The 27,641-nt window shown below is 39.6% G+C and overlaps 1 protein-coding gene across 4 annotated transcripts; it reads right to left on the bottom strand.

Moving 5' to 3' along the window:
* Positions 1-46: 46 nt before the first annotated feature.
* On the bottom strand, positions 47-27,580 carry LOC148406991 (rho-associated protein kinase 2-like). 4 transcript variants are annotated; one of them, XM_088404057.1, is made up of 33 exons: positions 27,360-27,580; positions 27,162-27,270; positions 23,398-23,479; positions 22,169-22,269; positions 20,922-21,059; positions 19,902-20,162; positions 19,597-19,741; positions 19,324-19,462; positions 18,332-18,423; positions 15,496-15,655; positions 14,577-14,673; positions 14,423-14,505; positions 13,596-13,644; positions 13,374-13,509; positions 13,194-13,285; positions 12,080-12,326; positions 11,476-11,582; positions 10,780-10,939; positions 10,484-10,644; positions 10,043-10,227; positions 9,891-9,960; positions 9,668-9,771; positions 8,851-9,037; positions 8,294-8,387; positions 8,126-8,220; positions 7,031-7,219; positions 5,814-5,982; positions 4,916-4,983; positions 4,742-4,830; positions 4,254-4,332; positions 3,739-4,006; positions 3,396-3,663; positions 47-502 (listed from the first exon to the last, which is right to left on the bottom strand). In XM_088404057.1, the coding sequence occupies exons 2-33, from the start codon at positions 27,255-27,257 to the stop codon at positions 499-501; spliced, it is 4,215 nt and encodes a 1,404-aa protein (XP_088260183.1). In that variant the 5' UTR covers positions 27,258-27,270; positions 27,360-27,580; the 3' UTR covers positions 47-498. The 4 variants fall into 4 exon arrangements, with proteins under 4 accessions (XP_088260183.1, XP_088260185.1, XP_088260186.1 ...); XM_088404059.1 differs by lacking the exon at positions 47-502 and adding exons at positions 512-2,028; positions 5,441-5,650 and having other exon boundaries at positions 27,162-27,580; XM_088404060.1 differs by lacking the exon at positions 47-502 and adding an exon at positions 512-2,028 and having other exon boundaries at positions 27,162-27,580.
* Positions 27,581-27,641: the final 61 nt, after the last annotated feature.

Raw genomic sequence — 27,641 nt, 5'->3', positions numbered from 1 at the left:
GCCTTCACTATTTGAGAACCACCATTAAAAGGAAAACAAGCACATATAAAATGGATCAATGTGTCATTTTATTTGACCAATGGGGGAAAAAAAACAAAAACAAATGGAATTGCTTGAGTTTTTGTGAAAAACCTAACTGGTGACCCAATATGAATGTGCAATTGTGTTGTTCTATTTCCAGACCAGCCCGTGTTCATTTTTATAATATACGGTCATAAAAAATAATATAATCCACTTGTGCTAAACCTTCTAAGATATGATACACAAAAAAAAAAATCCTCTTCATTTGATATATACAATGCACACACCTCTTGCACTTCAAACACAAATGTGAAAGTCCGTTTTTGTTCATAACGTCGTTTTGACAACTCGATGAAGAATATTGCGCAGTATTAAAAATGTTCTGAGTAAAAGTTTTCCGCTTTCCTGTAAAAGTAACACGTGTTGGCATGCTGCTGTCAATCATCCATGAGGAGGAATCTCTTCGCTGAGCCAGGGTTAACTGCCGGGAAGAAACAGAGAAAAGTTATTAAATGAAAATAGAGAATTACAGATCCACACACTCATGCTGAAACTTCTGAAAATGGCACATGCCCACACAAAATCCACACATTAAACCAAAGAACCGAAAAAATACCGTTCAAACAAATGCAATGAATGTCCACTTGGGAAAATATAACACTTCATTTTAAATAAACGCCTCTGTATATATCTTGAGAAAAAAAATAAAACAAAGTAGAACAAAGCTGTGAAAAAGACTTGGACAAGGGTGGGAGTTATTATTATACCTTTTAATTCGAGGCTCAAAAAAAAAACAAAAAAAAAAAAAAACAGAATTATGGACCAGTGGACACACACACATGCATAAAAAGGGGCACTATCATAATTATTATTATTATTGACAATGTACAATATCCAACTATTAAATATTCAAGAACAGTCACTGCTTTGTTTTTTTTGCAGGACTTGAAGCAGTGTTTTTTTTTTAAAATCAAACAATAATAATATTACGTTATTATTAGTTTTAGTTTCAGATGCATTAACTCATGCGCAAACAGATTTTTAAAAAAAAGCTTCTCCCCTTCTTCTGTAGCACTTTATAAATTCTGCAAAAATGAAATACTGTGAAATAATTTTCCCGTCTGTTTGGTGCAATATTTTTTGGTGCAACATTTTTTTCTTGTGCCATAATATTTAGAATGCATCATAATATGTTACTCATATAATACTTTTTTGTAAATAGCACTGAAAGTGGGCATTTTATTTTCATAGTCCAAATCTTTAATATCCAAATCCTACTCTCCTCAAAATATTATAATTATTCATGTTTAACCTTCATGCTTTATTTTGATTTATTTTCTTCCATATTGAAAAATGAAATATGACAAGCAGTAACTAAACGGGAGAATTTTCAGCTTCCTAGCATCTTGTTTCAATGCTTTCTTTGGAAAGGACTGGACAAAACACTACACAAACGTAAATGCATCAATGGTGTTTATTTTTAATGAGTATAAAATGCCCGACTGCATTTGAATGCACCATACGTCAAGCTAATCAGAACGCAACCAGCGCTGGGAGGAAAAACTTCAAAATAAAAGCTTGATAATTCTCTTGCACAGACATCCATGTATTATTAGCTGTGTGTTAGCTGATGTTGTTGCTTGACATGAATATTCCTCCTATTCTTCCTCCTCATCTTCCCATCGCAAACGTGGAAAGAAACATGGCGACGGATTTGGAAACCGAGCACTCTTCAAACCCATTGATTCTCAGTTTATTGAGTCCACGTGTTTACACGCGGCGCAAAGTCCAAATTTTACTAAGGAAACGTCACTCTGATGCAGAGAGCATTCCAAATCACTGTAGATTTCAGACAAACACAGGAACATGCATGTAGTCGATGCAACCACGCAGAGGCCAAGTTACCCTCCTTCCCCCCTTAGTCACTTCTCTCAGAAGAACATATCATCATCACTGTCGGTGTCGTCCAACGACCACCTCAAGTCTTTCAGGTCAAAATCAAGTGATCTGAAACAGTTAAGTGGGAAGTTCAACCCAGGGTCATTAGCGTGGGGCGAAAATCAATCGGGGGGGGGGGGGGGGGGGGCAGCGGAGAGTCGTGAGTGGAAGGATTAGGGGGTTAATCGGCGTTGCTGCGTGCGGGGCGGCAGTGGGGTGCATGATAGCTCAGCTACTTACAGTCTCCCAAGCATGGGAAACGTTAGAATGGTGGGGTGAAGAAGTCAGTGGAGGATGATGCGTAGCATGGGGCCGCTGCTGAGGGGCGAGAGCCAGTTAGCGTGCGGCTAACACATGAAATAAAAACAGCTGACAGACTTTGTGCTTGCCACTCAGCTTTATGGAAAATATGGAATATATATAAACAGTGGACCCCCGCCATACAAAATGAATCCTTAGTTGGGATATTTAGGCGAAATTGTATGACGGGCAATAGCAACCTATGCTAATTAGTTAATGCGCGTAAAACCCCAGGTAAAAACATCAACATTTGATATGCATTTTAAAAATTAGTAACAAAGCACTGCTTATACGACTTATAAATAATATACATGTATATAAATAAATTGCATCATAAATAAAGAATATATAAAGGAAAATTGACATTTTATTGACCTTTGGAGGGACATGACTTAAGCTAGTTACGGCCATATTCCCTAGATCCATGGCTAACCAATTAAAGTTTGTATTGCACAATATATATATGATATGTAAGCACTAACACAAGATCAAGTCTTTAGCATATCGGTATCTTAGTGACACGGTGACGCCGACCAATAGCAGATCAGCGTCTTAGTGACGCCGACCAATAGCAGCGCAGCATTTTAGTGACGTCTGCAGTGTCGCATGTAGTGATGTATGAGCGTGGGTCAACAACAGGAAAAATGCCGTAAAGAGTTTGGTCATATATTGTACTGGCACCCATTTGTTTGTAATCTTCAAGCAATTCATTTTTTTTTTTTTTTTGGGGGGGGGGGTATGGAATCATAGTTTGTGGTACCTTCATGGATTAAACTATTATTAATGTAAGAAATTGGGGGAAGAGTGGGGAGGTCCATTACTAGCTAATGTATGCTACTTGTGTTACAATCTGATGATCTGAAATGTGAGGATTCATGACAAAGTGGGCGTGGCTTTTTGAACTTTGACCTGTTGTCGCCATCGGGGTGAAATTTCAGCTCCCGAGTGCCTTCTTTCCCTTTGACATTAAAGATTAGACAAAATACTGCGCAAGGGTTAAATAAAAAAAGTGCCTGTGTGCCTTTGTTTGCCTCGTCACATTCGTAATATCAAAAAAATTGTAAACATCGTAAACCGAGGACCCACCGTACCGATAACGGTCCGAAACGGACTAAAGGGGGACTTGAAATCCTCACCTGGCCTTCCCGGACGGCTGCTGCTGTCTGGAGGACGACAATCTCATGGCCCCGCGGTGCGGCGAAATCTGCGGCGAGCCCCTGGGCGAGGGGCGGGGCGAAACGCGGGGGGAGGATCGCGGCAGCGCCTCGGGTGCGTGGGCCGGGGCGGCGGCCTGCGGGTGCTTTTTGGGGATGCGTTTGAGGAGGTGGCTGACCCATCGCTGCTGCTCTTCCCGGCTGCTCGTCAACAAAAGCAACTCTTTGGCGGTGGACGTGTCGTAGTTCACTGGTCGCGGACAAGAAATACAATATGAAATACGCGCAAATGAAGAAATTGAAGTGCCGTATGTTAAATACCGACCCTTGCAGGGCACGATGACCTCCTCCTTCCTGTCCAAGTGGTCCTTGTGGCACTTGGTGTGGCAGCGGCGGCACTCCAGGGCCGGCGGCGGTTTAAATACGTGCCAGAGCGGCCGCGTGCAAGCCTCGCAGCTCGAGGGGAAGTGGTAGAGCGTGAGGATGAATTCGTGACCCTTGTGGCTGATGTGGGAGGGGCGCTCGCCGAACGGCGTGCTTTCCATCACCACTTCCTGATCGCGCTTGCTCTCGCCCTCGTTGGCGTACAGGATCTGGAAGACCAAGTGTGTCGTCAATTTCGGAATATAACCAGCTAACTTTTTAATAAATACGGTATAGAAGCGCTTTTAAAGGTCGGCCGTTTTTCTTTTCAAATAAAGTACAAAATAAGAAAGTTACAATAATTTACCGTGCGTTCACAATTCATGTTTGTTTTTTACAGGCGGCGGGGTGCGTCATAAAAAGCAACAGGAGGGAAAGAGGAAAAAAAATGTTTTATTCATAATATTATTGCCTTACCTGAAATATCCGTGGGATTTCCACAGCGTCTGCGCGGTACACATCAGTCTGAGTGACGGGTCGGACATGAAAAAGCTTGCTGCGGAGGGGAATAAGACAAGAGCTTCTCAGTACACCACTTTTGAAACTTTGAGCTGATCTACAACTTTCAACCATAAACATTCACCGCTATAGACTTCAAATTTTTGATGAGCTGGCGGTGAAAGTATTGATGTGAAAGGATTTTTGTTGCTACATATCCAAGGGCAAATTTCCAATCTGGAGGTACGTGTTCTGGTCATATTCAAGCTGTGAATCACCAAGCTTTTAGGGATTCTATTTCTCTATTTTTGAGCAAGAACGTTATTAAATTTGAATGATTTCTGTTGAAGGCAGCTCAGGGTAAATCATTTAACTCAGTGGGAACGTGTTCTTGTAAAATCTCTCATGGCACAATGTTCTGTCCATTTTTTTTATATAAAAGGAGGGATTCAAGCAGGTGGACTCACTCTATGTCCAAGATCATGAAGGGGTTGGCTTGTTCTCGGTCCTGCTCGTTGTTGTAGAAAAGAATCTTTTTGCTGCTAACCACGACAAACTGTTGAAGGGGAACAAAGCGTAAATTTCATTTCATATCAGAAGCACACAATAAAGAAGAAATTAATCGAATGTTATTATGTTACCTTTTTGTCCCAGCCAAAGCGTTTTGTGTGTTTGGTAGGAAGTGAAAGCCAGCCCTCAAGTCTGGAATCTAAAACAATGCAAACAGTCTCAATTAATATTTTTGCGCATAAATCATAAAAACATTTTCACATCTTGTTCTAATCAATTTGCTCTTAATTTGAAAATAATGTTCAAAAATATGTTGGTCCTGCTTGTGTTGAGCTTCACATTCTAATTCATTTGCTCTTATTTTGGAAAGAAATATGCACTGTATTATGTCGAACCACTGTTCTACCAGTGCATTTGAATTTTAAAAGTTTCAAAACCTTTGACTGATATTGTACATAAGCCGTTTGAGGTGGAATTTAAAGAAAACAGGTCAGAGGTCAAGATGAGTGGACATCAAACGTATTAAGACACAGCAGAATCAGAGTAAACAGAGTCGAGGGATTAGAATCATGCCGAGGTGAGCCGTGTCCAGATTTTTTATTTTTTTATTTTAATGTTTATCAATTAACGGGTTTGGAGCACCACGCAGGGGTCACCTGCAAGGTCAGGCTCAGGCCGCTGGTAGGTGAGAGCCAAGGGACTCTGGCCCCGCTCCTCACTTTCATCATTTTCTTCCTCCTCGGAGTCGGAGTCAAAGAGCGAGCGTGCCGAACGGAGGTCGGGCCGGGTGTCGATGCGCACCGATTTGTGTGTGCGCTGGTAGGTGAAGGACATTGATTCGGAGGTGTGGGAGTGAGTAATGCGCACTGAGCCCCAGGGGGGTGAAGAAGAAGAAAGGAAGAAAGGAGGAAAAAGGTCAAAAACACAGCAGGTGACGGTGCAGAATAATGAGTGTAAAGAGAGGAAAGTGAAAAAGTTCAAGGAGTGATGGACAGTAATTATGGTTGAAATGGAAATCCTCGTTGCTACCTGGGTAGCCTTCGCCCACGTCCAGGTCATTGCCGCTGCTGATGCTGGTGGAGTCCAGGGAGTGAACGCTGAGGGAGGTGAGCTGGCAGCGGAGCTGCTCGATGTCGCTGTCCTTGCTGGCCAACGTCATCTGAAGCTCCTGACGCACTTGGTTCTCCTCAGCTATGAGCTGCAGGACACACAAACAAACATGCCATCAGACACTGCGAATAAATCCCTCTTTAAATGATGAAAATTGACATGGAACTGTTCGAAACGACTTTACTGTGCTGAACTAGACTAGATTGCACTATACGATACTAAACTATGTTTTACTTATTATACGATGCCACCGTGTACTATACTGTACTACACTATAACACCACATTATGCTATGCTGTACTATTAGTACTGCACTTTACTATGCTCTGTTTTACTGTACTATACTATGCTAAGCTATTCTATGCTTTACTGTACTATGCTATACTACACTATAAAATACTATGGGATGTTTTACTATATGATGCTATGCTGTACTATGCTTTACTGTCAGACACACATACTGTATGTTATGCTATGTTATACTATACTATCTATACCAGGGTCAAAACACATAGAGGAAAATTTATTCTCAAGTGGGCCAAACCAATAAAATCATGGTATATATTTATATAACTTTAACAACAACTTCAGATTTATTATTCTTTGTTGATTCTGTCCAAAATAGTACAGGCACAACATCACTATTAATCATAAAACATTAACATTACTAATAATCATTAGCATTTCAAGTTTTGCATTTTTTAAAGTTCATTTTAATACTTTATATTACAAAATAATTTTGCGGACCAGATTAAACCCACTTGCGAGCCAGAACTAGCCCACAAGCCGTATGTTTGACACCGTTGATATATATACTATGCTGTATTACACTATACTGTGCTATGCTACTTGATAACACATACTGTGTTATACTATACTATACTACACCACACTGTATACTATACTATACTATACTATGCTATGCTATGCTATGCTATACTATAACATAACTAGTTATATATCATACTATAACTAGTGACAATGGTCATAGTAAAAAAAAAATAGTACAGTAAATCTGGGAAACTTTTACATTGAACGACTCCCAGGAATATTTGAGTCATAATCCATTTGTATCCCCTGATAAAACAAAACAAAACAAAAGGAAAATACATGTTTTTATATAAAGGCGTTCTCACCGCTTGCATTTCCGACAGCTCTCGTTGGTATTTAATGATGGTGCTGTTGAGCTTGTCCTTCTCCGATCGCAGCTCCAATTGGAGCTTCCTGTTCTCCTTCTCTTTCCTGTGCACTTCCGTGTCGGTGCCTCGGTGGCCTCCTCTCGACGGTTCCCTTCGGTTCATCACCTCGGCGAGCTTGTTGATGGCCTGCGCGACCCGCAACATAATTTGTCGTCACATTAATGGAGGCCATAAACATTCAATATGAACGCAAATATAGTCAGATCCATAAGATTCCTTTGTCATTAACCACACTTTTTTTTTCCTGTTTTTTTTTTTCCCAAGATGCACTCCTTGTGAAATACTTTTCCCCAGGCATGTTCCTCCTGACCTGATTTGGAGGGGCCTTAAACAGCGTGCTCGCCATTGGTGTCTGATTTATCAAGCTTTTGAATAGTGATAGTTAATTAGTGATACGTGTTGATATGCTTTATACCATAACACTACAAGCTATATTAAGAAACAATATCTGTTTTATTGAAAATTGTACAACTCAATTTGTCAATAAATTGTCCCAATTAATTTGCTCTTAAATTGAAAAGATATAATAATAATAATTATATATATATATATATATATATATATATATATATATATATATATATATATATATATATATATATATATATATATATATATATATATATATATAGTGAAAGAGAGAGAGAGAGAGAGAGAGAGAGAGAGAGAGAGAGAGAGAGAATAGAGCTGATGACCTTGTTCATCAACTCTTGAAGCAACATATGTTAAGATAAATGTTCTCATTTGGGATAAGGCAATTACCAACACTCACATTAAGTTAAGCTGCCTGGCTTCAGCCCTGCACTTTAATAGTGTATGAATAGGCCATATATTAAAGATATAAACACAGTAAATGTTGTTGCTGTAAATGACTTTAAGAGTGCAGCCAAATCGTTTTTTTTTTTTTTTGGTAGCAATAATAATGTCTGACAAAACAATTATGTGTGGGAAACATTTTTGAAAGTAAAAGGCAGAGCATTCAAGCCCTGTGTAGGCGGCATGACACACAGTCACAGATACACACACACACACCTGAATTTTTAGCGTCCTTTCAGTCTGCAACTGCTTTTCAAAGGCCACGTTGAGAGTGCGCATGTTCTCCTCCTCATCATTCGCTGCCTGAAGCTCTGTAGAAATAGCAGAAAAGGTTTATTTACAGATTATAGAGCAAAACTTTTTGTTGTTGTCTGGAGCACTCACTTTGCTGCAGTTCTTTCAGCTGGTTGTTGAGTTCTTCTTTCTCGCTGGCGAGATTGGCCACGTCCACGGTCAGAGTGCGATTGGACTCTTCCAGCTGTCGATGAGACAAAAGTGAACTTTAATGTGCACATAGTCTACAGTACTAAATTACAATCCATAGTATTAAAAGTGATACCTTGTTGTTATACAATTTATTATTTAGCATGAATTTCAGAGTATAAACCACAACTTTTTTCTTATGATTTGACCCCAGCGGCTAATAGTCCAGTGCTGCTGCAGTGTTTTTACTAGCCACCAGAGGGCAGTCCACCAGTTAAGCAGTTGAGTGTATCTGTTCAATGTGTCAATTTATGGAATAGCTATGAAATAAAACTGAAAAATGATACAAATAAAAGACTTATACATTAGTGCGGTTTATCTGTGACAATTTTTTTTCTTCAAAATTTTTGCTGTGCGTCTTAAAGTCCAAAATTTATGGTATTTAAATCTTGTGTTATTTAGTTTTATCAATAAAAGACTAAAAATCAAAATTGTGGATATTTTTGGTGGCATCTCACCGAGCTAATGGTGGACTCCTTGTCGCCGAGCTCCTGTTTGTGTTTCGCTATCAAGTCTTTGATCTCCAGCTCCTTCATGATCTTCTCCTTCTCCAGATCAGAGTACTGCTCCTCGGCGAAGGAACGGGCCAACTGCTCCGAGTCGGCTTTGGTCAGGCTGACTTCCAGCTGGGAAGCGAGTGATTCCCTGCGGTCGGGATGGGTAAAAAGGCGGAACTCATCAATGAAAGTGGTGGAAAAAAAATATGAATGGATAACATCTGGTCTTTTACAATATACTGAACATTTAATCAAATGAAGATGCATTTTGCACATTTTGTTTTTAAGTCAAGTACCGTTTTATTTGACTTTACATTGTTCTTTGTGTAATTGCCATTTTTTTTTTTGGGGGGGGGGGGTCATCCTTTATTTGCTGCATTAGCATAGACTTATAGAACCACAAATGTTAAAAGTATTACGCCATCTCCTGGTAGTTTGGTGTCACAATGTATTGAAGTGACTTCATTTAATGAATGATAGCCATATTGGAGCTTCTTTGTGCATAAGAACTATGTTGAAGTAAATTTAGGAGCATCACGGAGTGCCCAAAATCGCCTACTCCAGAGGTTAACATTAGCTGACAGACTTTTTAAACTACTTTTTCACTATCCCTTGTGCAGTGTTATGACCATTTTGAACGGTGACAACATGGGTGAAATTTCAGCTCCCCATGCCTTCTTTTGATGCTTTCCCTTTGATGTGAAATGCCTGTGGTGTAAATCTCATATGATTGGACAAAAAATATTGCATAAGGGTTCTTCGCAAGATTTGACAGTACCTCTCCTCCTGGTACTCTTCAAGACGTTGCTGAGCCTCTTTGTACAAGGTGTTCCTCTCATCACACTCCTCCTTCAACTCTCGGATCTGCGTCTTGTAAAGCGTCTAACGCACAAACAGCATTTCCTCTTTATTTCATATTACAAGAGTTGGCAGAGCTATGTCGATTTTCAAAACATGGTTGGCATCGCTGTTTGCAGACAAAGGAAGGGAAGAATTTCTACCGTGAAATATTGCTCCGCCTCCAGCTGGTCCTTTAAATCTTTCAGCAGGCTTTCCGACTCTTGCTTTTCCCTGTAACAGCGCCATGAATCTGTCAAGGCCACAACGGGCTCCGCAAATCAAAGTATGCGCTTTGGTCCAGTCTTGAGCTGACCTGCGCAGATCCTGGTTTTGTTTCTCCAGAACCTGCTTCATCTCCAGCAGTTGGTTGAGCTCCTGTTTGAGCTGCTTCTCGGACGTGTGCAGGACGGTCACCTGTTGTTTCTCCATCTTCAGGTCACTCTGGGCCAGGCTGCGCTTGTGGGCTTCCTGCTCCAGACGCAGGCTCAGGTTCTTTACCTAGAAAAGCAAATGCCAGTTTGATAGATCAGCTTATCTTTTTTTTTAATTGCATTGTCACAAGGAATACATTTAACATACATTTTTAACATTTTCTATTTAAAGAACATATGTAGCATATCAGGACTATTCAGATAGCAAAAAAAAAAGGAAAGGTCTCTCCTTTTATCTAAAGCGGATGGTGTGCCGTGATAAAAGGGGTTTAACCTTACGCTTCCTTGTCACCGTGTGAAGAGTCTGATATCAGTGAACATACCTCTTCGGAAAGTTTCTCTTTTTGGGCTTGCACCTCGTCTAATTTGCTCTGCGCTTGTTTGTAATCGCAGTCCAGCATGGAGTGATCTTTCTTCAACTGCAGCAGCTTGGCTTCCAGCTCCTGCTTCAGATTACGTTCTTCCTGAAGGGTCCGCTCCATCTCTGAATGACAAACGAGGCAATTTGGATGAAAAACATACAAGAAGATTTTTTTTATCTCCTGGGCCTTGTGGTACTTATATGAGTTTTAATGTAACTTTGCAATGAATGCCTGTAATGCAAAATATTTTGACTCACCCTTTAAGGTTGTAGATTTTGCCAGCTCTATGGACTGGTAAATTTGGTTATCGTCGGCCAACTTGGCTTTAGTAGCCTTGTGTTCGGCCTCCTCCTGGTCCAGACTCTGTTGGATTGACTTCAACTTGAACGTCAGCTCGATCTCTTGGTTGCTCTTTTCCTAAAACGGTCAAAGCAAACTACCGGTTAGAAATTGTTAACTAGCATACAATTTCTTAATTAGGGATAGACCAATTAACGGACGGCCTGATTATCATCACCAATATTTGGCAGCGTTGAACGGTGGCGCCAGTTTAGTTATAGCGGCTTATAGCAGAAATTAGCTGCTAGCTAGCCGCGTTCAAGTGCTCCATATAGGCTGGCGCGATAAACATAAATGACTCAGACTTTGATGCTTATAGCCTGACACAGTTGCTGTTTCTACTGATCATTTTTTAAATAAACCATGCAGACTCAAATGTAGTCAATTACTTTCATGATTAACTTAATATCAGCCATTATAGACTCTCCTTTCGCCAACCACTTGAAAAAAACATTCAAGTAAGTAAGAGCCTGGGATTTCATGTGCAAATATTTTCACTAAGCAAAAAATATATTATTATTTTGTTTCCCAATACTAGATATTTAATTGGAATTTTCTGGCTAATATCCAAATACAAAAAATACTCAATAGTAGGAGCCTTACTGGAAACCAACCTTCTCTAGGTCATTGAGCTTCTCTTGCAGTTGATTCTTTTCAGTCTGAACGATGGAGAGACATGACTTCATTTCTTTCACCTCATCTTTCAGGCCAGATGTTTGTCCTGAGGTCAATGAATACAAGGGTATGTACATTGTAAACAAACCAAGAGAAAACATGACATCATGTTCTAGCACCTCCCCCAAAAATACCTCATATGTTTTTCACTTTCACCTATCTCCACCCATAGACATTTTTTTAACCATAAAGGGGAGGAAAAATGGAGGCATCATACAGGAACAGACCACACTTTGTTTGTCAGTGTCTCCACTGAGCGTTAAAATCAAGTTTCCAAACAGCATCGCGCAAGAGGTTTTGGCGCTGCTGTGGGATTTTTCAAAGCGATGTTTCCACCTATGACCTAAAAATTTCCAACAGCGTACTCCAAATAAACAATTAACGTCCTATTCCCTGTCACAGATCCAAGTTGCACATGTGTGTCGGATTTTATCACCATGGTTCAGTATTAAAAGCAACTAAGTGGCCTGTCGAGCATTTTTTTGAAACGGTAATAACAGTTTATGCCCACTTGTGCGTAGAATCATTAACCAAAAGGCTCACCCTGAAGGTCGGCGATAACTTCCGTCTTGATGCTGCGCTCCCTCCTCTCCGCCTCCAGCTCGGCCCGCAGAGTCGTCAGTTGCCTCTCCAGATCCGTCTTGGCCGCCTCCAGCAGTTTGCACTTCTCCTGCACCTCCCTGAGGCTCAGCTCCAGGCTCTGGGCCTGTTTCTGCATCTCCGCCTGGCTTTTCTTCAATTTTGTCGCCACTTCCTGCTCCGCCTGAAGCGTCCCGGCCGTCTCCTCCAGCTGCCAATGAGAAAGAAATTATGTGATTAAGATAAATCAAGCATACATTTCTTTATCATTCATTATTCAGTGAAAAATTATAGAATCACTACATGCATTTGCAATTTAAGTTGCATAAAAAACATTTATTGAAACACAACTCAAAACAGACAGACAAAAAACAAATGTCCACTTATGTGGACGCAGATGAATCGGTTAGGTCTCGGAGGATTTCTAGAATATAAACATAAAAATTGTTAATATATAGAAAGCAGACACTGGTTAGCTAGGCTGTTGAGCAAATTGGATTATTTTTACCCAATACTCTAAAAAGAGTTGGGCCAAAAATAATCCAAATGGAGTCAAATGAATAACACACAAATCAAACAAATTTGGGGGGTTTAATTTACACAACACCATGCTTTTTTTTTTTAGTTAAAAACAACCCGATTTTTGGGGTGGTCAAAAGCAGAGTGACCCGTAAATCAACTTTGGGTTGATTTAATATGAAAATAACCCAACATTTTAGGTTGTTTTATGTCTTATTTATTTGACCGAGTATTGGGGTTTAAATAAAAAATCGTCTAGGTCTAAAATAACCCATTTTGGTCAAAAAAGGGCCAACAAGTTTTTGTTTTTCTAATGGTGCAAAAATTGGTTTGTCCCTTTATTTTTTTTTACCCAAATGTCTTTAAATTAGTCACATGAAAATATCCAAAATTTAGAAAGTTGGGTCAAACTGATCCATTAGCTGTATTACGTTTGACCCAAATTTGGTTCTTTTTTGTCCCAAGTGTTTAAAGTGAAGGTTAGGTTAGTATCGTGACCAAATAGAATGGGTTGAATTTTTTTTTTCCCAGACATTAGCCTTAACCCTCATTTGCTCACTTGTTTCTGCAGCTGGATGTTCTTCTCATTGGAGATCTGTGTATTGTGGTTCCTCTTCTTCAGATCCTCTAGTTGCTCCCTCAAGTTACTCACTTGTGTGGAAAGAGAAAAATAGAAGATAGATGAAACAAATGGTCCATCTGACACCATAGATAAAAATGAGGTTGGCGCGCTGCTCACGTTCGTTCTCCAGGCCGCGTTTCCTGTCCGTCTCTATCTCGACTTTGCGCTGGTTCTCGGTGCTCTGGTGCTGCAGCAGTGCTCGCTCGCGCTCCATTTGCCTCAACGAGGCCTCAACGCGCTGTCTGCTATTCATCTGTGCAGAGGGAAGAAAACACGCTTAAGCTGAGCGGATGAAAAAAAAAAGAAAAAAAAAAAAGCCAAAACCAAGTCGATCCTCACCTCTTTGTCTAATTCCTTGACCAACTTGTCTAAACGGTTGGTAGCATTTCTGCAGAAATAGAAGACGTTTAAACGGCAGAATGTGACGTCAAAAAGTTTCATGTCATCATAGGGCTGGGCAATAGGGCTCAAAAATATATTTGTGGTGTTGATTTATTGAAAAATAAATAAATAAATACAAACTAAACAGCCTGTGGCAATATCAAGTCAAAAATTATGATTACCGATTTCAAATTAAAACTTAACATTCATAGTTTGTTCATAACTGTCCATTTTAGCAGTAGAATGTTCATATTTTGTCTTTCCTATAGGGCTTAGGTGTGGTCATGTGACATTTATAAGCTCAATCGTGATTGATTGATCATTACCTGAGCCTTCAGCACATGTGATATTTTCACATGAAAGCAGGTGAAAAATGTGCCAGTAAAAGTGGTATTTGAAAGTGAAAAATAATTATCAAAATAAATTATTCAATCCCAAAAACGTAAGAGCCCAGACATTCACCCCGGGTATTTATAGATTTTTTTTAATAACTTTTTAGGTAATATGCTAATTAAGTGTCTAAAAATGGCACTAAAAGAATTCATTATAGACAAAATATTTTCTTTTTATTGCTAAAAGTGGCGAAATAAGTTGACTTTGTTTAAATGCACAAATTAACTATTATAAACATGCCTTGTAAACCACCCATTAATCATTCTGCCTCTTTTCCAAATGTCCATTTTATGATTTACCTCATTTTCAAATGATCAAGTTTTTACAAGATGAATTAATTGGATTTATAGCCCAGCCCCACGCCGTCATTATTTACGGCGTTCCACTCGTACCGGAACTTGTGCTCCAGCTCGTCTTTGGCCTGCATCTCATGGTCGAGCTGCTCCTCCAGTTCATTCAGTTTTTTCTGCAGTTGCTAACAAAGCAGAGCAGAAGGCTATTTTGTTGTTTCAATGAATTTGCCTTTCACACTGCATATGAGCTTACTTCTTTCTTGTTGTCAGAGCGCTGTTGCTTTTCCTCCAATTTTTCCTTTTCGTTCTCACAATCCCGCGCTGAGATATTTTTCTTTCCCCTCAGCAACCTGAGAAAGAGAAGGACAAACTTAAGCTTTTTGACATTTACGTAAACCGCATGTTTATATCGTGAGGAATTTGAGACATTCATGCTTCTGGATTGGGTTTGATTATGATGATGATGAGAGACTTTTAAACGAAATGACTTTTACGTCATAGCTATTTTTTAAGAGGTAATAACTTGAATTTATGGACATCTTAATAAGATTGAGTCCTTTTTTAAAATCTAAGTTCTTTCCAAACGTTTTGTAAAAACTTTGCACAACTTTGTATGTTCTCAGTCAACATTTGTGATGTTGATGATGCTTTATGACCTGCAATGATTTTAACTTCACATCTATGCATTTTCGAGATTTAATCTCATGAAGCAATTGAGATCTTAATGGTGTGTTTCCAAACTTTTGATTGGTACAGTACATCTATATTGAGTGTTACAAGACTGCAGAGGAACAACAACTTCTAGTAATAACAGCACTCAGACAGCCCCAAACCAAAAATGGAGGTTTTTTTTTTTTTTTTTTGCATGCATGCATGCACTTAGAGTGCATGTGGGCTTAGAAGCTCATGTTGAGAGACGAGGGCAGTTTTGGGCCGGCTGTCAGAACAAGGCAGCACAGTGTGAAGAGTGAACAAGCGTACAGTGTGTGAACTCTGGAAGGTGCTATTTAAAAAAAAAAAAAAAAAAAAAGAAAGGTAGGTAGCAGCCATGGCCTCAGTTTCCTGAGTAAAAGACCTACACGTGAGATTTCAATTCATTGAACAAAAATATATAAAATATATAAATAAGGTAACAAGAGCGTTCTATGGTAAAAGAAAGAATGAACACTTACTGATCCTCCTTGAAGTAGGTGAAGCCGACAAATGGAAGCTGGTTGCCCACAAAAGCTTTCGGTGGCGGGAAGGTCTCAGCGGCTCCTTTATCATCCTCAAAGTCATCAAAGTTACTGGTGTCGATGTCGCTGTTCAGGTCGGGTACGACGGGGGCCACAGCTGGAGAGACACATTGAAAGGCTTCAAAAGTCCGCTTTGCAAGTGAGCGAGTTTGGCGGCGCTGCTCGTAGTAAAAAAAAGGAAAAGGGGGGCGGGGGGGCAGACTTGGGCAAGGCTGGCGTGACCACTGCTCCTTTTTCACGCACACTGCTCACTTTGTACACATACACACGCATAGTGGCTTTCACAAATATAGCCTGAACGCTGCTGTCTTCTAATGGATGAACCCTTTAAAAAAAAAATCATCTATCACATGATGACACAGACTGACTCTTAAAATCAAATTATGACCCTATTATGAAACATTATCAAAAATAAATTAAACTCCTTAATCTACATGTTTTTTCCCCTAGATGCACACGAAATGTATGCAATTTTCCTTAGCTCAAGCCAAAGACATCAGTTTTTTATGAATATTATAAGCATAAAGCATTAATGGTTAAAAACCAACCTTTTTGTCAGAAAAAAAAAACAACATTTATTTAAGAAAGACTGCTAACCTTAGGCATTTTCAGGTAATAATAAGATAAACATTCGTTTAAAAACACATTTTGCCACTTACGAATGCATGTGAATGCCACATGATCAAATCCAGAAAACAGGTGAGCTGTGATTGGTCGTTACCTAAGCTTTGCGAACATGTGATGTCATTTTCAGTCGACAGCAAGTAAAAATTTGTGTTTTTAAAGGCATTACAGTGAATGTCTAGAAACTCTTGTACGATACGTAGAAATATGTCTTTGGTATTGAATGAATCAAAATTTTGACTCTTCACTGCAGAATGTGGCGAAATGACTTCAGTATCCCTTTTAACAAATATTGGACCAAAACAAGAATCAGCGCCCATGATTCTTCCTTGCAATCTTGATTTACTGCCATTCTGACGAATGTGAAAGTAGAGCGCGTCAAAGTGAAGGAAATCAGGATAAAAAAAGCCCAAAAAGTGGTGGGCCTTGTGGCTCCATTTCCCAGAATGCACCCTGATAGAGGCCGACTAATGACAGGCGGCCCAGGCCACAGTGACAGCGAGAGAGCGGGCGCAAACCCCGCTAGTGGGGCATCCCTTCTCATTAGGCCCCGCCGCACGGCCGGCCCCACCCGCCCCTGCGAGGAGATGGCCTCTGCCAGGCGCGGCGAGTCGTTCACGGCGACGTCTTCAGCTCCAACCCACGGGGGGTATTGTTGTTATTTTTAAACGTGAGCGTGCGTGTGGGAATGGAGCACAGCGGGGTTTCCCGTTCCGGACTTGCCAGATTCTGATCTGAAGTCATGCGCTTGACATAATGAAAACCAGGTGAAACAAAGACAAGGCTCCCTTCATACTTTAGAATCTGGAGTCCAATTATGAACTCTTGACCATTGATGTTTGAGCTCTTAAATGCACTGTAAATGTTTATTCATTTGTTCTAAAAATAGTTTAAAGGATAAATATCATACCATTTTAACCGATATTTCTACCAGAACAAATACAGCTACTATGAGTACTCACCGATACCTGAAGTAGTTTTGATGTATTATGTTTTATTTACCCCGACGAAATATTTTTAATGTCAAGCTGTAGCTGCAGTATTTTGATCATTTTTGCATCATTTTATTCCAGTATTTTGGACACACTCCTGGTAGTGTGATAGCTAGTGTTAGTGCCATGTTGAAATTGGACATGTTGTGACCATCTGGGTGAAATTTCAGCTTCCTAGTGTCTTGATGTGAAATGCCTTTGATGGAAATGTCAAAGTATTGGACCAAATACTGCACAGGTGAGCAAATACTGATCAATCCATCCATCTTCTTAACCAGTTGGCCTGGTGCCTATCCCAGTTGGGTACTCATAGAATCTGTCAATGCCGTCCACCGATACTAAAAGAGATACTAACTTTAATAAGCTTGATAACTAAATTTTATTCATGGACAACTAATACATTTAAAAACATATTTTCCACTTGCTGTCGACTTAAAAAAATATCACGTGCGCTCAAGGACCGATCACATGTTCTCTTGGTTAAGTCATGTGATGTTCGAAAGCTGAGCACTGATTGGTTGTAATCTTCACCATGAAAAACCTCTGCCATTTTCAATCAACAGCAAGGGGCGATTGTTTTCTTGAGATTGTATTAAATTGTACATGAAAAAAATGAATGAGAAAATTCATTCCTGAAAGTGGCTAAATAAATTTAGTATGCATTTAAACATTGGTGGCCTTGACTAACAAGATTACTGAAGTTGTGTAGTTGTCAAAGCTCGTACTGCTGGATGCTTCTTAAAATCTGCGATTTCTATGGTTTTTTTTTAATGTTATTCTTATCCTGCTCTTGCTGTGATAAAAGCCAAAACAAAACCAAGAGGAAATGTGTCATGAATTTACCCAGTGCACCCACACTAAGCTTGATAAAAACCAGATCGAATGAAATAATAATTGGCTCACTCTTGTCAGGTTAATTCTGTGCCAAACAACAACAGCTTTTTACGAAACGTTGTCGCTTTCTGTATTCTAACTTAAACTTCCCAAACATATTTGCTTTGAGTAATTCCTGCCTGCAGGATGTGCACATGGAGAACATGTGTGCTAAACATACAGAACATTAAAGTCCTCCATCAACTTTGGCTTGTCCATTGGCACCAAAATGATCAAAACGAGAAGGAACTAAAACTCAGAAAGAATTCCAAAAAGAAACTTACTCTCACGGATGTTGTCAAAGGTCCACTGGTCGCTTTTGAAGAAAGGATGACTTTTGATCTCCTCCACTCCGGTGCGGCCCAGACGAACCTCCCTGCGCACAGCGGGGGCGTGAATCAATCGGCGTGAAAACACCTCCCACCGTCAGCATCAACAAATCGCAGTCACTATTGAGAGGACTGGCCGCTCGATGCGGACCACGCAGACCACCGCATGGACAACCACATGACCGCTTGGTGGATGCTCACCAGAACCTAAAACTTCCCTCCCCTTTGCACCTATCTGAAACTTGACCCACCACCCTCCTGCTACCCCATTTCTTCCACTGCTGGGTGCATGGCCGAAGGGGCGCGGCAGCTTGGCCTTGCCACGTGTGGGACATTCCAAACTCAGCCAACAGGAAGAAAACGGAGGGGCGGGGAGTGAAAAATACAGAAGAGTGGGTTTAAATTCCTGCTAACATTAAAAAAAAGCAATGACGACAACTGTCATGTGGAGGAAAGTGGAGTAAGAACGTAATTAAAAGTGGTAATAAAAGGTGTCTTCATGAAGTGAGGTCAATTTTTCAGCTGAGAGAATTGTGAGTGAGAAGGTAAATAAACAGTAAAGAAAAGTGAAAGGCTCCTCTGTATTGAGGTAGAAAAGGTCTTGTCTGAGCCTTCTCAGGTTGGGGGCAGGGCTACTAAGAGGAAGCTGGGGCTTCTACAGGGGAAAGGCCCTTGCCTATATTTTCCTTAACCTTAGTGCAGGATTTTAATCCTTTTTTGGTCATTTTCTTCTTTCTAAAAAAAAAAAAAAAAAAAAAACTGTTTATAGGACACACCCAAAAAGTGCCTCTTATATTTGGAGAATTACGGTGATTTGATTTTTTGCCCAGCCATATCCAAAACATTATTTTACCAACGATAACATTGCGGTCTGCTATGCTAATCCTTATACTTTACAAAAGAGGGACATCCTACACTTTCACAGTGTGAGTGTACAAATGACAAACCTGTCAGTTAGAAAAGCACATATGAGGTTTCTGGCCTCTTTGGACATTTCCACATCATCCGGGAAAATGAGAGAATTCTTGTGGCTCATGATCTTTCCATAGGTTCCCACCAAGGATTCAGCATAGAAAGGTGTTTCACCTGTGTGACAAGTCATTTTATAAATTCATAACGAAATACCAATCTGACAAAACGACAAATGATCTCATGCACGTGTTCCGAAAGTAGTGGCCGGCGAGTGTAATGGCACATAACAACCACAAGAGGTCACTCACCCACTAACAGCTCATATATAAAGACCCCGACAGACCACCAGTCGCATTCCCGTCCGTAGTGACCCACGCTCCCCTGAGACTGAAGCACCTCGGGGGAGATGTAGTCGGGCGTGCCCACAGCCGTGTCACAGCGCACCATGCCTGTCTTTGGATGCGCAAAATCACATTATACGGATGGAAGAAAACAACTATTTAAACGGCGCTGCTTTCAGTGTTTCCATCTAAACACTAGGTGGGGCAATTTAGCTGTGAAAAAAGTTCAAGGGTGTTGAGAACCAAGCCAAACAGTACAGACGCCAACTTACAGAATCCATCCTCATGCAGGTGCCGAAGTCGGCCAACTTCAGGTGCCCGTGCTGGTCCAGCAGCATGTTGTCCGGTTTGACGTCACGGTGGATGAAGCCCATGGAGTGGATGGCGTCCAGGGCCAGCACCGCCTCAGCCGTGTAGAAGCGAGCCCACTCCTCCGGTATGTCATAATTCATGGTGAGGGTTACCATGTCGCCGCCCGCCATGAACTCCATCACCATGTACAGGTGGCGGTCATCTTGGAAGGCACAGCACAACTAAGAAACACACCAGTGAACATTAGCACATACTTGTAATTCACATTTTTAATAAACAAATATTAAACCTGTTACTTATTAATGGGGATATATCCACTGTATCATTTACTTATACTAACCGCTTGTGGTTAGTGTACATTCATACAGTTCTTGTTTGTTAACCACACTAATCCGAGTAATGTTAATGTTCAAACAATACCTCTTAATGGAAAAAAAAACAGATTTTAAATCCATTTTATCTAGAACCTGAGAGCAGTGGTTCTAAAATGGGAGTTTTTTTCTGGTATTAGCCAATGAAATTTAAGATTTTTTAAAGCAAAGGCAAGAACAATGTAGTCTTCTTTTCAAATTAGCAGCAAATTAATTGGAACAAAAATCAACTTATTGCCAAATTGTGCAAATATTGTGCCTTTGTTTGTTTGGTTTTACACAGATGAGCATTCTCATTAGTGATGTAAATAAAACACTACACAAGGGCTAAAACTGCAGAATGTGAATTAAGTAGCAAAATCAGATAATGATCAATCATGGCTTAGCCTACTTGAATAAAACAAGCCGATATTGGTCACTGTCAGTAAATGGCAAATTGGCTGACCTTTGAGACCTCTGCTTCATTTATACTCCACAAAGGCAATATTGTTCAGAACGCCATGTTTAGATTGTGGGGCCACATAAAAGGTATTAGTGTAAAAAATAAAGGACTTCTGTTAATAACATCAAGTGAGCTTAAAGTGTAACAAAAGCAGTACATGGGCACACCTGGATGACCCAGGGGCTGTTGGAGAATGCCATGATGTGTCTCTCCTCCCAGAAGAAAGCCGAATCGGACCGCTTGATCATCTCGAACTTGTTGAGCTTCTTCATGGCGTAAACCTTCCGAGAGGGCTTGTGTCGCACCTATGGTGTGAAAATTGGCAAACAAAAACAGCGGCGTGTGAAACAACAAGAATAGGATTATCGTAGAGGCAAGAGGCTGGAATTAAAGGCATACGCCTGGAAAACGACATGTTCGTGCATGTTGCTAAACTCCGACACGCCAACCCCCCCCCAACCGCCATCACTATGTCGCCCCACACGCTGCTCCTGTCCAGACAGGCTTGTAACAAAAAGCTATCAGCACACACTAGTCGAGCTTCAAGTGTCACACAACCATTCCAGTAAACATTTAAAAAAAAAATCCTTTCACTGTATTTTTCAGATTATGAGCCGCAACTTTTTTCTCATGATTTGAGCCTCGTGGCTTATATTTGGGTGCGGTTTATCTGCAGTTTTTTTTTTTAATCACTTGCCACCAGGGGGCAATCCTCCGGTAAAGCAAGTGTGTATTTGTTCAAGGTGTCAATCTATGAAACGATTATGAAATAGATATAGCTATGAAATAGGTTTAAATATATAGTATTAAAAATATAACAATTATGTGTACATTGAATAAGAGCTTGTACAATAGTTTATCATTTATATATATATATATATATATATATATATATATATATATATATATATATATATATATATATATATATATATATATATATATAGATGATTGGATATATGTATGATCGTACTTATGAATTATGACAATGTGTTTATATGTTCACTAACATAATTAAACAAAGGACATAAGACGACGCTATGGAAATACTGATTTTGAGTTTGACTGCAGTATTCTGTTGAAAATATCCATTTGATGATTGAAGATAGGATGTATTAGAAAACAATTTAAAAAGTTTTAAATAGTTTTTTTTTCTTTAATTAAAAATACCATATACCATCTTTTGTCATAAATATCATGTTACAACCGCAGTTTATAGTCCAGTGCGGCTTATCCGCAACTTTTTTCGGCTTATTTGTCCGAAAAAATGCAGTAGATGCAGGAAAAGCAGTATTTTTCATTTCTTTGTTTTTAACTAATCTCAGATCTAAAGCAGGCTTTATAAGTCATCTCAATAGAATGTGCAGGTGGAACTCACAAAGCAGTTGCATTGAGTTCATAAGAGGGGTCTCACCAGCTGCACTTCGCCATAAGCTCCTCTTCCGATCAGCTTCACTTTCTCGAAGTCTTCGAGCTTGACCTGCAGCTCGCGCAGCTGGCTCACCGCCTTTTCATCTGCAAAGCGATGGGATGCATCGCCGCGGCAACACGCAGGTCAAACATCAATCGTTCAGGTTGAGAAAAGAGGGTCAGCTGTTAAAAGCTAGATCAAGGAGCCCGGACTTCATCTTACATTTTTTTGGAGATTTAATGGGGAAACTTCAGTAATTTTGTAATAATGTGCATCATATAAAAGAGGTTCATAACTTTTTTAATTGATATACAGCCTGTGAAATATTTTTGGCTTTGGTTTTTAGCTTCTTCATTAACTACACCTCCCTTTATGGATCGCTAAAACATTAGGTTTTTTGTTGAGTGACATCATGAAGGGGACACGGCAGTTAGAAATATCAGTAATTTCATTTTTTATAAGAAATTAAATGGTCAATGAGCCAAATGTAATTTACATGCATATTATAAACTGTGGAAACTTTAACTATACCATTATCTAGGTCCTTTAACTTTGGAATACAAATCCAGGCAAACTATTCAGCAATTCCAGGTGGGTCATGTCAGATTATCTGGTTTTTATTCTTGCTTTGCATCCCGAATGACAGTTTCCATCTGCAAATAACTTGAAAATTGGCAAATAAAGCATTTTGCAAAGGTGTTACCTTATTACACTTTAGCAATATGTTGCTTAAATTTCAAATTACTTTGCTCTTAATTTGAAAGGAAAACTGTACTGTTCCTGTCATTTGATTTAATGCTAAATCAAATTTGCTGATAATTGCAGAAACCCTGTTGAAATTGTATTACAGGGGTACACATATCCCCATTTGAGACACCCTCATCTGTCAATAGTTTTGACCAAACAATCTTTATGGAAGGCAAAATATGAACTTCTGTATATTAACTTTCTAGAGCTTTCATATATGACTATGATTCCCGACCAACTAGTCCGCTGCGAGACACAACTGTGCCTTACTTACAGTTCACGAACTTAAAATAATATATCTTTGTTCTACGAGCTGTCAGTGACGTGAATTCCCTTTGACTCCATAGCAGATGGTACATAATTAACCTGGGACTTCCCGGTCCTTTTTTTTTTTTTTTTTTTTCGGTCCAGTGTCGTCAGACTTTTTTCCTATGTAAAATATGTGCCTTGACGCCTTGAAGATTAGCAAACTCAGCAGCACTTACATCGGGTGAGAAATGTTTCAATGTTCTTGTTCTTCCGCAGGGCAGGGTAGTTCAAATCGTGGGCCAAGGCATTAATAGAATCCTGGAAGAAAAAGAAAACACAATCACCACTGTTAATCATCTTTGAATATACAAAGACAAGACATGAAATTCAGTTTTAATGGGTGAAACTACATGCCACAAATGCTCAATTAATGTAATGTCTCTCTCTCTCATATATATATATATATATATATATATATATATATATATATATATATATATATATATATATATATATATATATATATATATATATGCGCACACATGTAGCTTGTTCATGTCAACACGTGACCCTTGTCTCTTGGTCAACAGAGCAGGACAGACGAGTGGACAGGGGCTGAACCCCGTGGCCTCACAAGTGTCATCGTGCGCATCGGATTTCAGCATGGAATCAAAACGCCACGGCGGTGCGGTGTGCGTTTTCGACCCGTTTGTCGGTGGACATGTGCGTGAGCGGGCAGGGGGGGCAACCGAAACAATTCTGCGACTTTAAATAGCAAGGTTCGTCCCCCGCTGCAGATGGGTGGAAATAGAGCAGAGGCTCACATGCTATTTATTGTGGGACAAACAGCTTAGGGCTTTGGACTGACGCTGCCATTACCCACAGAGTGTGTATGTATATACATTTTGCGACCATGATGTTACCCAAATAGATGGAACACACAAATGAGGCAGATATATTTGTATATTAGTCAAATACATGCTGATTTGAATCTATTCCTGTACTATTGCAAAGTTGACATACGGTAAGTACAAAAAAACAAACATACATAGACTCTCCAATAGAGCTGCGAAAGGAAACAATTTCCTTTGATCATGATTTAAAAAAAAAAAAAATCAACAATGTTTGGTGGCTATACCGTTTGGAAGCAATACCTTAGTGCATCACAAGTCAGCGCATGTCCCTAATACTAGAACGAGAAAACTTGACATGTGACAAATGCGATGAAGCAAGCAACCTCCGGGTATGAAAGCGTAAAAATCACACAAAACAATTCCTCCATATTTCTGTTTAATAAGTTCCTTGCTCTTTAGAGACGAAGAAGGAGGTGATTTGCGTTCAATAGGTCTCATGTTCATCGATGGTAAGCAAGGCCTCTGCTTACTAAGAGTCTAGGCCTCGATGCTAATGCAGTGTTAGTTTTTTTTTTTCTTCAATTATGTATTGTTAAAGAATTTGTTTACTTACGTATTTTAAAATAAATTGTTTACAACCTATCAGAGTTTTTGAATGTTCTACTTTATTTTGAAAATGTGTAACATTTTATTTCATTAAAATGAGTAGAAGAGGATGCTAATGAGTGATTAGTTTGATGCTAAATTTTATCACCACGCTACGCTAGCACATTTTGGAGTGCTAATTATGACTAGCTAAGATAGCTAAGCTAATATGCTACTATTGTCTTACTTTTATGTTAGTTCAGTTTGATTATTGAAAAAAATTAATTAAACATTTTTTATTTTCCATTTTGTGTACATTTTTTTGTTACTTTGAAAAAAAAAGGGAATTCGGAAACTTGAGTGTTTCAGTGGTCAGCCAAATCCCAGGAAAAGGGCCATGGAATCTGTCTTGGGAATGTCTAACTTTAAATTTAATCTCTTTATTGATACAAATTAGAACATACAAAAACAACTAGCCACATTGTGTTATCATTGTAATAACTTCTTGCAGTTCGACTTCCTGTGAATCGCTACTTGCAAGTCATATTTGTATTGATATTTCTGTACCTATATGAATGCAACTTTGATAAATATTTAATACATGGAAATCGGAGGGAAACCAGACAACCAAACTAATTTTCAACTTATCATAAATGTAATAAAATAGCTACTAGGAAAGTAATAAGGGGTATTTTGTGACATAGACACCACTGTTATTTTTTTAAAGATGTGTACAGTATTTTCTTTGAATTTTCTTTTTTTTCTTCAGTTTTTTATTTTCGTTTCTATTGCTCAATATTTGGGTGGGTATTACAGAGCAAAGAAAACCCCTATTGTTGATAAGCAGAACAATAGACTATCAAAGACTTGGGAAAACAAAAGGCCGCAGTGATGTCTTCGCTCTGATCCGTAACCATTCATTGTTCAATGATAAGCGCAGAAACTGCAAACACCTGCTAAACCTTACGAGATGTCAACTTTTCAATGGTAATCATTCTACAGATGATAACAACATCAAAAACGCTGGTGTTTGTGAACAAACGGGAAGGGGACGGCGTTGGGTCACAGGAGGTTATCGCCACCTCAATTCCAGGACGTGACTTCACTCTTCCTGCGTAGGCGATGCCCACAGCAGTTAGTTAGCTTAGCGGACATTGCTGTGTCCATCTGGCGAGACGCTTAAAAAACAGGCAATGGCAGTCTTTCAACAGTGTGAGTTTCCCAAATCGTGATTGCGTTATGTCATTTACAAGAGTGACAAGCAATTCAGTGTATGAGGAAACATTATACTGACAAACATCTCGTACTGTCATCCAGTTTTAGATGCTTGCCAGTGAAGTACATGTTTAATGAATGAATAAACTGCAAAGTGGGAAAAGGGAAATGGGAGAAGGGGTTGAACTACTTCTGTAGTTCTGATTTTAAAAAAAAGTGATAAGCAACAGCTTACAAGTGAACTTTGTAATGGCACAACATAACAGTAGAGAGTCAAAGGTAGTCAAACACAAAACAGCCAAGATGGCATTGGATGCCATTTGAAAATAACCATGATAGCCTTTTGAGACACATGCAATTCATTTGTGTGCACTGTAGTAGACATTTGTTTTTGATTCATTTGAGCTTCCCCCTAAGTCCTAGCGTGCTTAGTAGGGGACGTCTTGGCCTTGATGCTTCATGTGTTCTGGTGGGATGCAATTAACTTTACTTTCTCAATGAGAAAAAAATATGGATTTTTTTAGATTTAAAGTTGTATGAAAAGCTATCCACCCTCCTTCCACTAGGAGGCAGTGATGCCGACATCATTGAATTGAATTCACCATTTCCCGTTTTCGCTTAAAAACCGGTAATTAAAAATCAGAAAATGAACCTCTATCCGATCTTCTATTGTGTGTTTATTTTTACAAAAGTATGTAAACAAAATATGAGTGTGATTTGTTTTCTTCAAGCTTGTATTGACATGGATGATGTTCTTCCTCTGTGTTGCAGCAGCAGTGACAAGTTGTCCAAGAAAATGAATTCCTTTACTTCCAAGTCACTATCCACGTTTAATACAGTAAGTATGCACAATTTGTTCTTATTGCAACACTTGTACCGAGTCATTTATTTTAGACAAGTTATGCCACTCTTGCTCTATGTGAGAACACATCTTCTTTGTTGGTTAGCTGTATCTTCTTCATTGGTTGGCATTGCTTTCTGTTGGTATGTAACAACGCTGGGGTTTTCTTTATTATATTTTTTAAAAGCAAACAATTTAACAAAAGCATTTTATTAATTCGTTTTAATCATCCATCGCGATTCATATGAATATTAAATTATCGTTTAGTCCACTTTAAAGCACCAATACACGGTGCTGTGGATAATAATGCATAAATTATCAGGAATGATCATAAAGTAAACTTGAAAGTGGAAGTCTGTGTAATATAACCAGTCTCGTGAGTGTGTTGATTAGAGTCAAATGTCTCGTCTAACCTGCGGCCATTAATGACGCACAATGTGACGTACACAATTTTTGCCTGAGTATCCCCGCTATTGTTTTTTTTTTTTTTTTTTTTTTAACTTACCAGCAACGTTCCCAAGTTTAACTCCGACTCAGGATTCCGCATGAGAACCTCCAGCTTATTCAGCCGGCTCTCAAGTCTGCTCTCCGCCCCAAGCATGCTTGATGATCCTCTTCAGATATTCATAAATAAAATTGAATTAAAAAGGCACCCCGGAAGTGTCTTTTTCCACTCTTGGAGAATCTTCGCTCGACTACTCACGACTGGCCAAAGATCCTCGTGCCAGCACTCCGGTAAGTATTCGTTTAAAGTTAGCCAGGTTAATGAATTATCAGCGGACAGCGTCGTTAGTTCTTCTCTCTTGTTGAAAAGTGTCCGCGGGCCAGTGAGGTGGCCACGCCGTCCTTCTGGGCCGACGACAGGCGGGCTTCGCTGTGCTCAGGTGTGCCCACGGTTTGTTCCAGGTGAAAGCCCAGCAAAACTGATCCGAGTTCAGCTCGTCCAATGTGACAGACGCCGCCGTTCGCTGAACTTCCGGTAAGG

Source organism: Hippichthys cyanospilos, chromosome 20 (assembly GCF_059441005.1).
Source record: "Hippichthys cyanospilos isolate Australia breed blue-spotted pipefish chromosome 20, RoL_Hcya_1.0, whole genome shotgun sequence".
Classification (NCBI taxonomy): domain Eukaryota; kingdom Metazoa; phylum Chordata; class Actinopteri; order Syngnathiformes; family Syngnathidae; genus Hippichthys; species Hippichthys cyanospilos.
This window is presented reverse-complemented; position numbering and strand designations above follow the sequence as displayed.

Bases quoted from the DNA above. Each gene is read 5' to 3' on its own strand.
- LOC148406991 (XM_088404059.1), bottom strand. From the start codon at position 27,257: ATGCTTGGGGCGGAGAGCAGACTTGAGAGCCGGCTGAATAAGCTGGAG. The intron at 8,388-8,850 runs GTGAGATGCCAC...TCTCATCGACAG, and splicing joins AGGAGTCCACCATTAGCTCG to CTGGAAGAGTCCAATCGCAC. The intron at 4,333-4,741 runs GTGAGTCCACCT...TCCCCTCCGCAG, and splicing joins TTCATGATCTTGGACATAGA to CAAGCTTTTTCATGTCCGAC.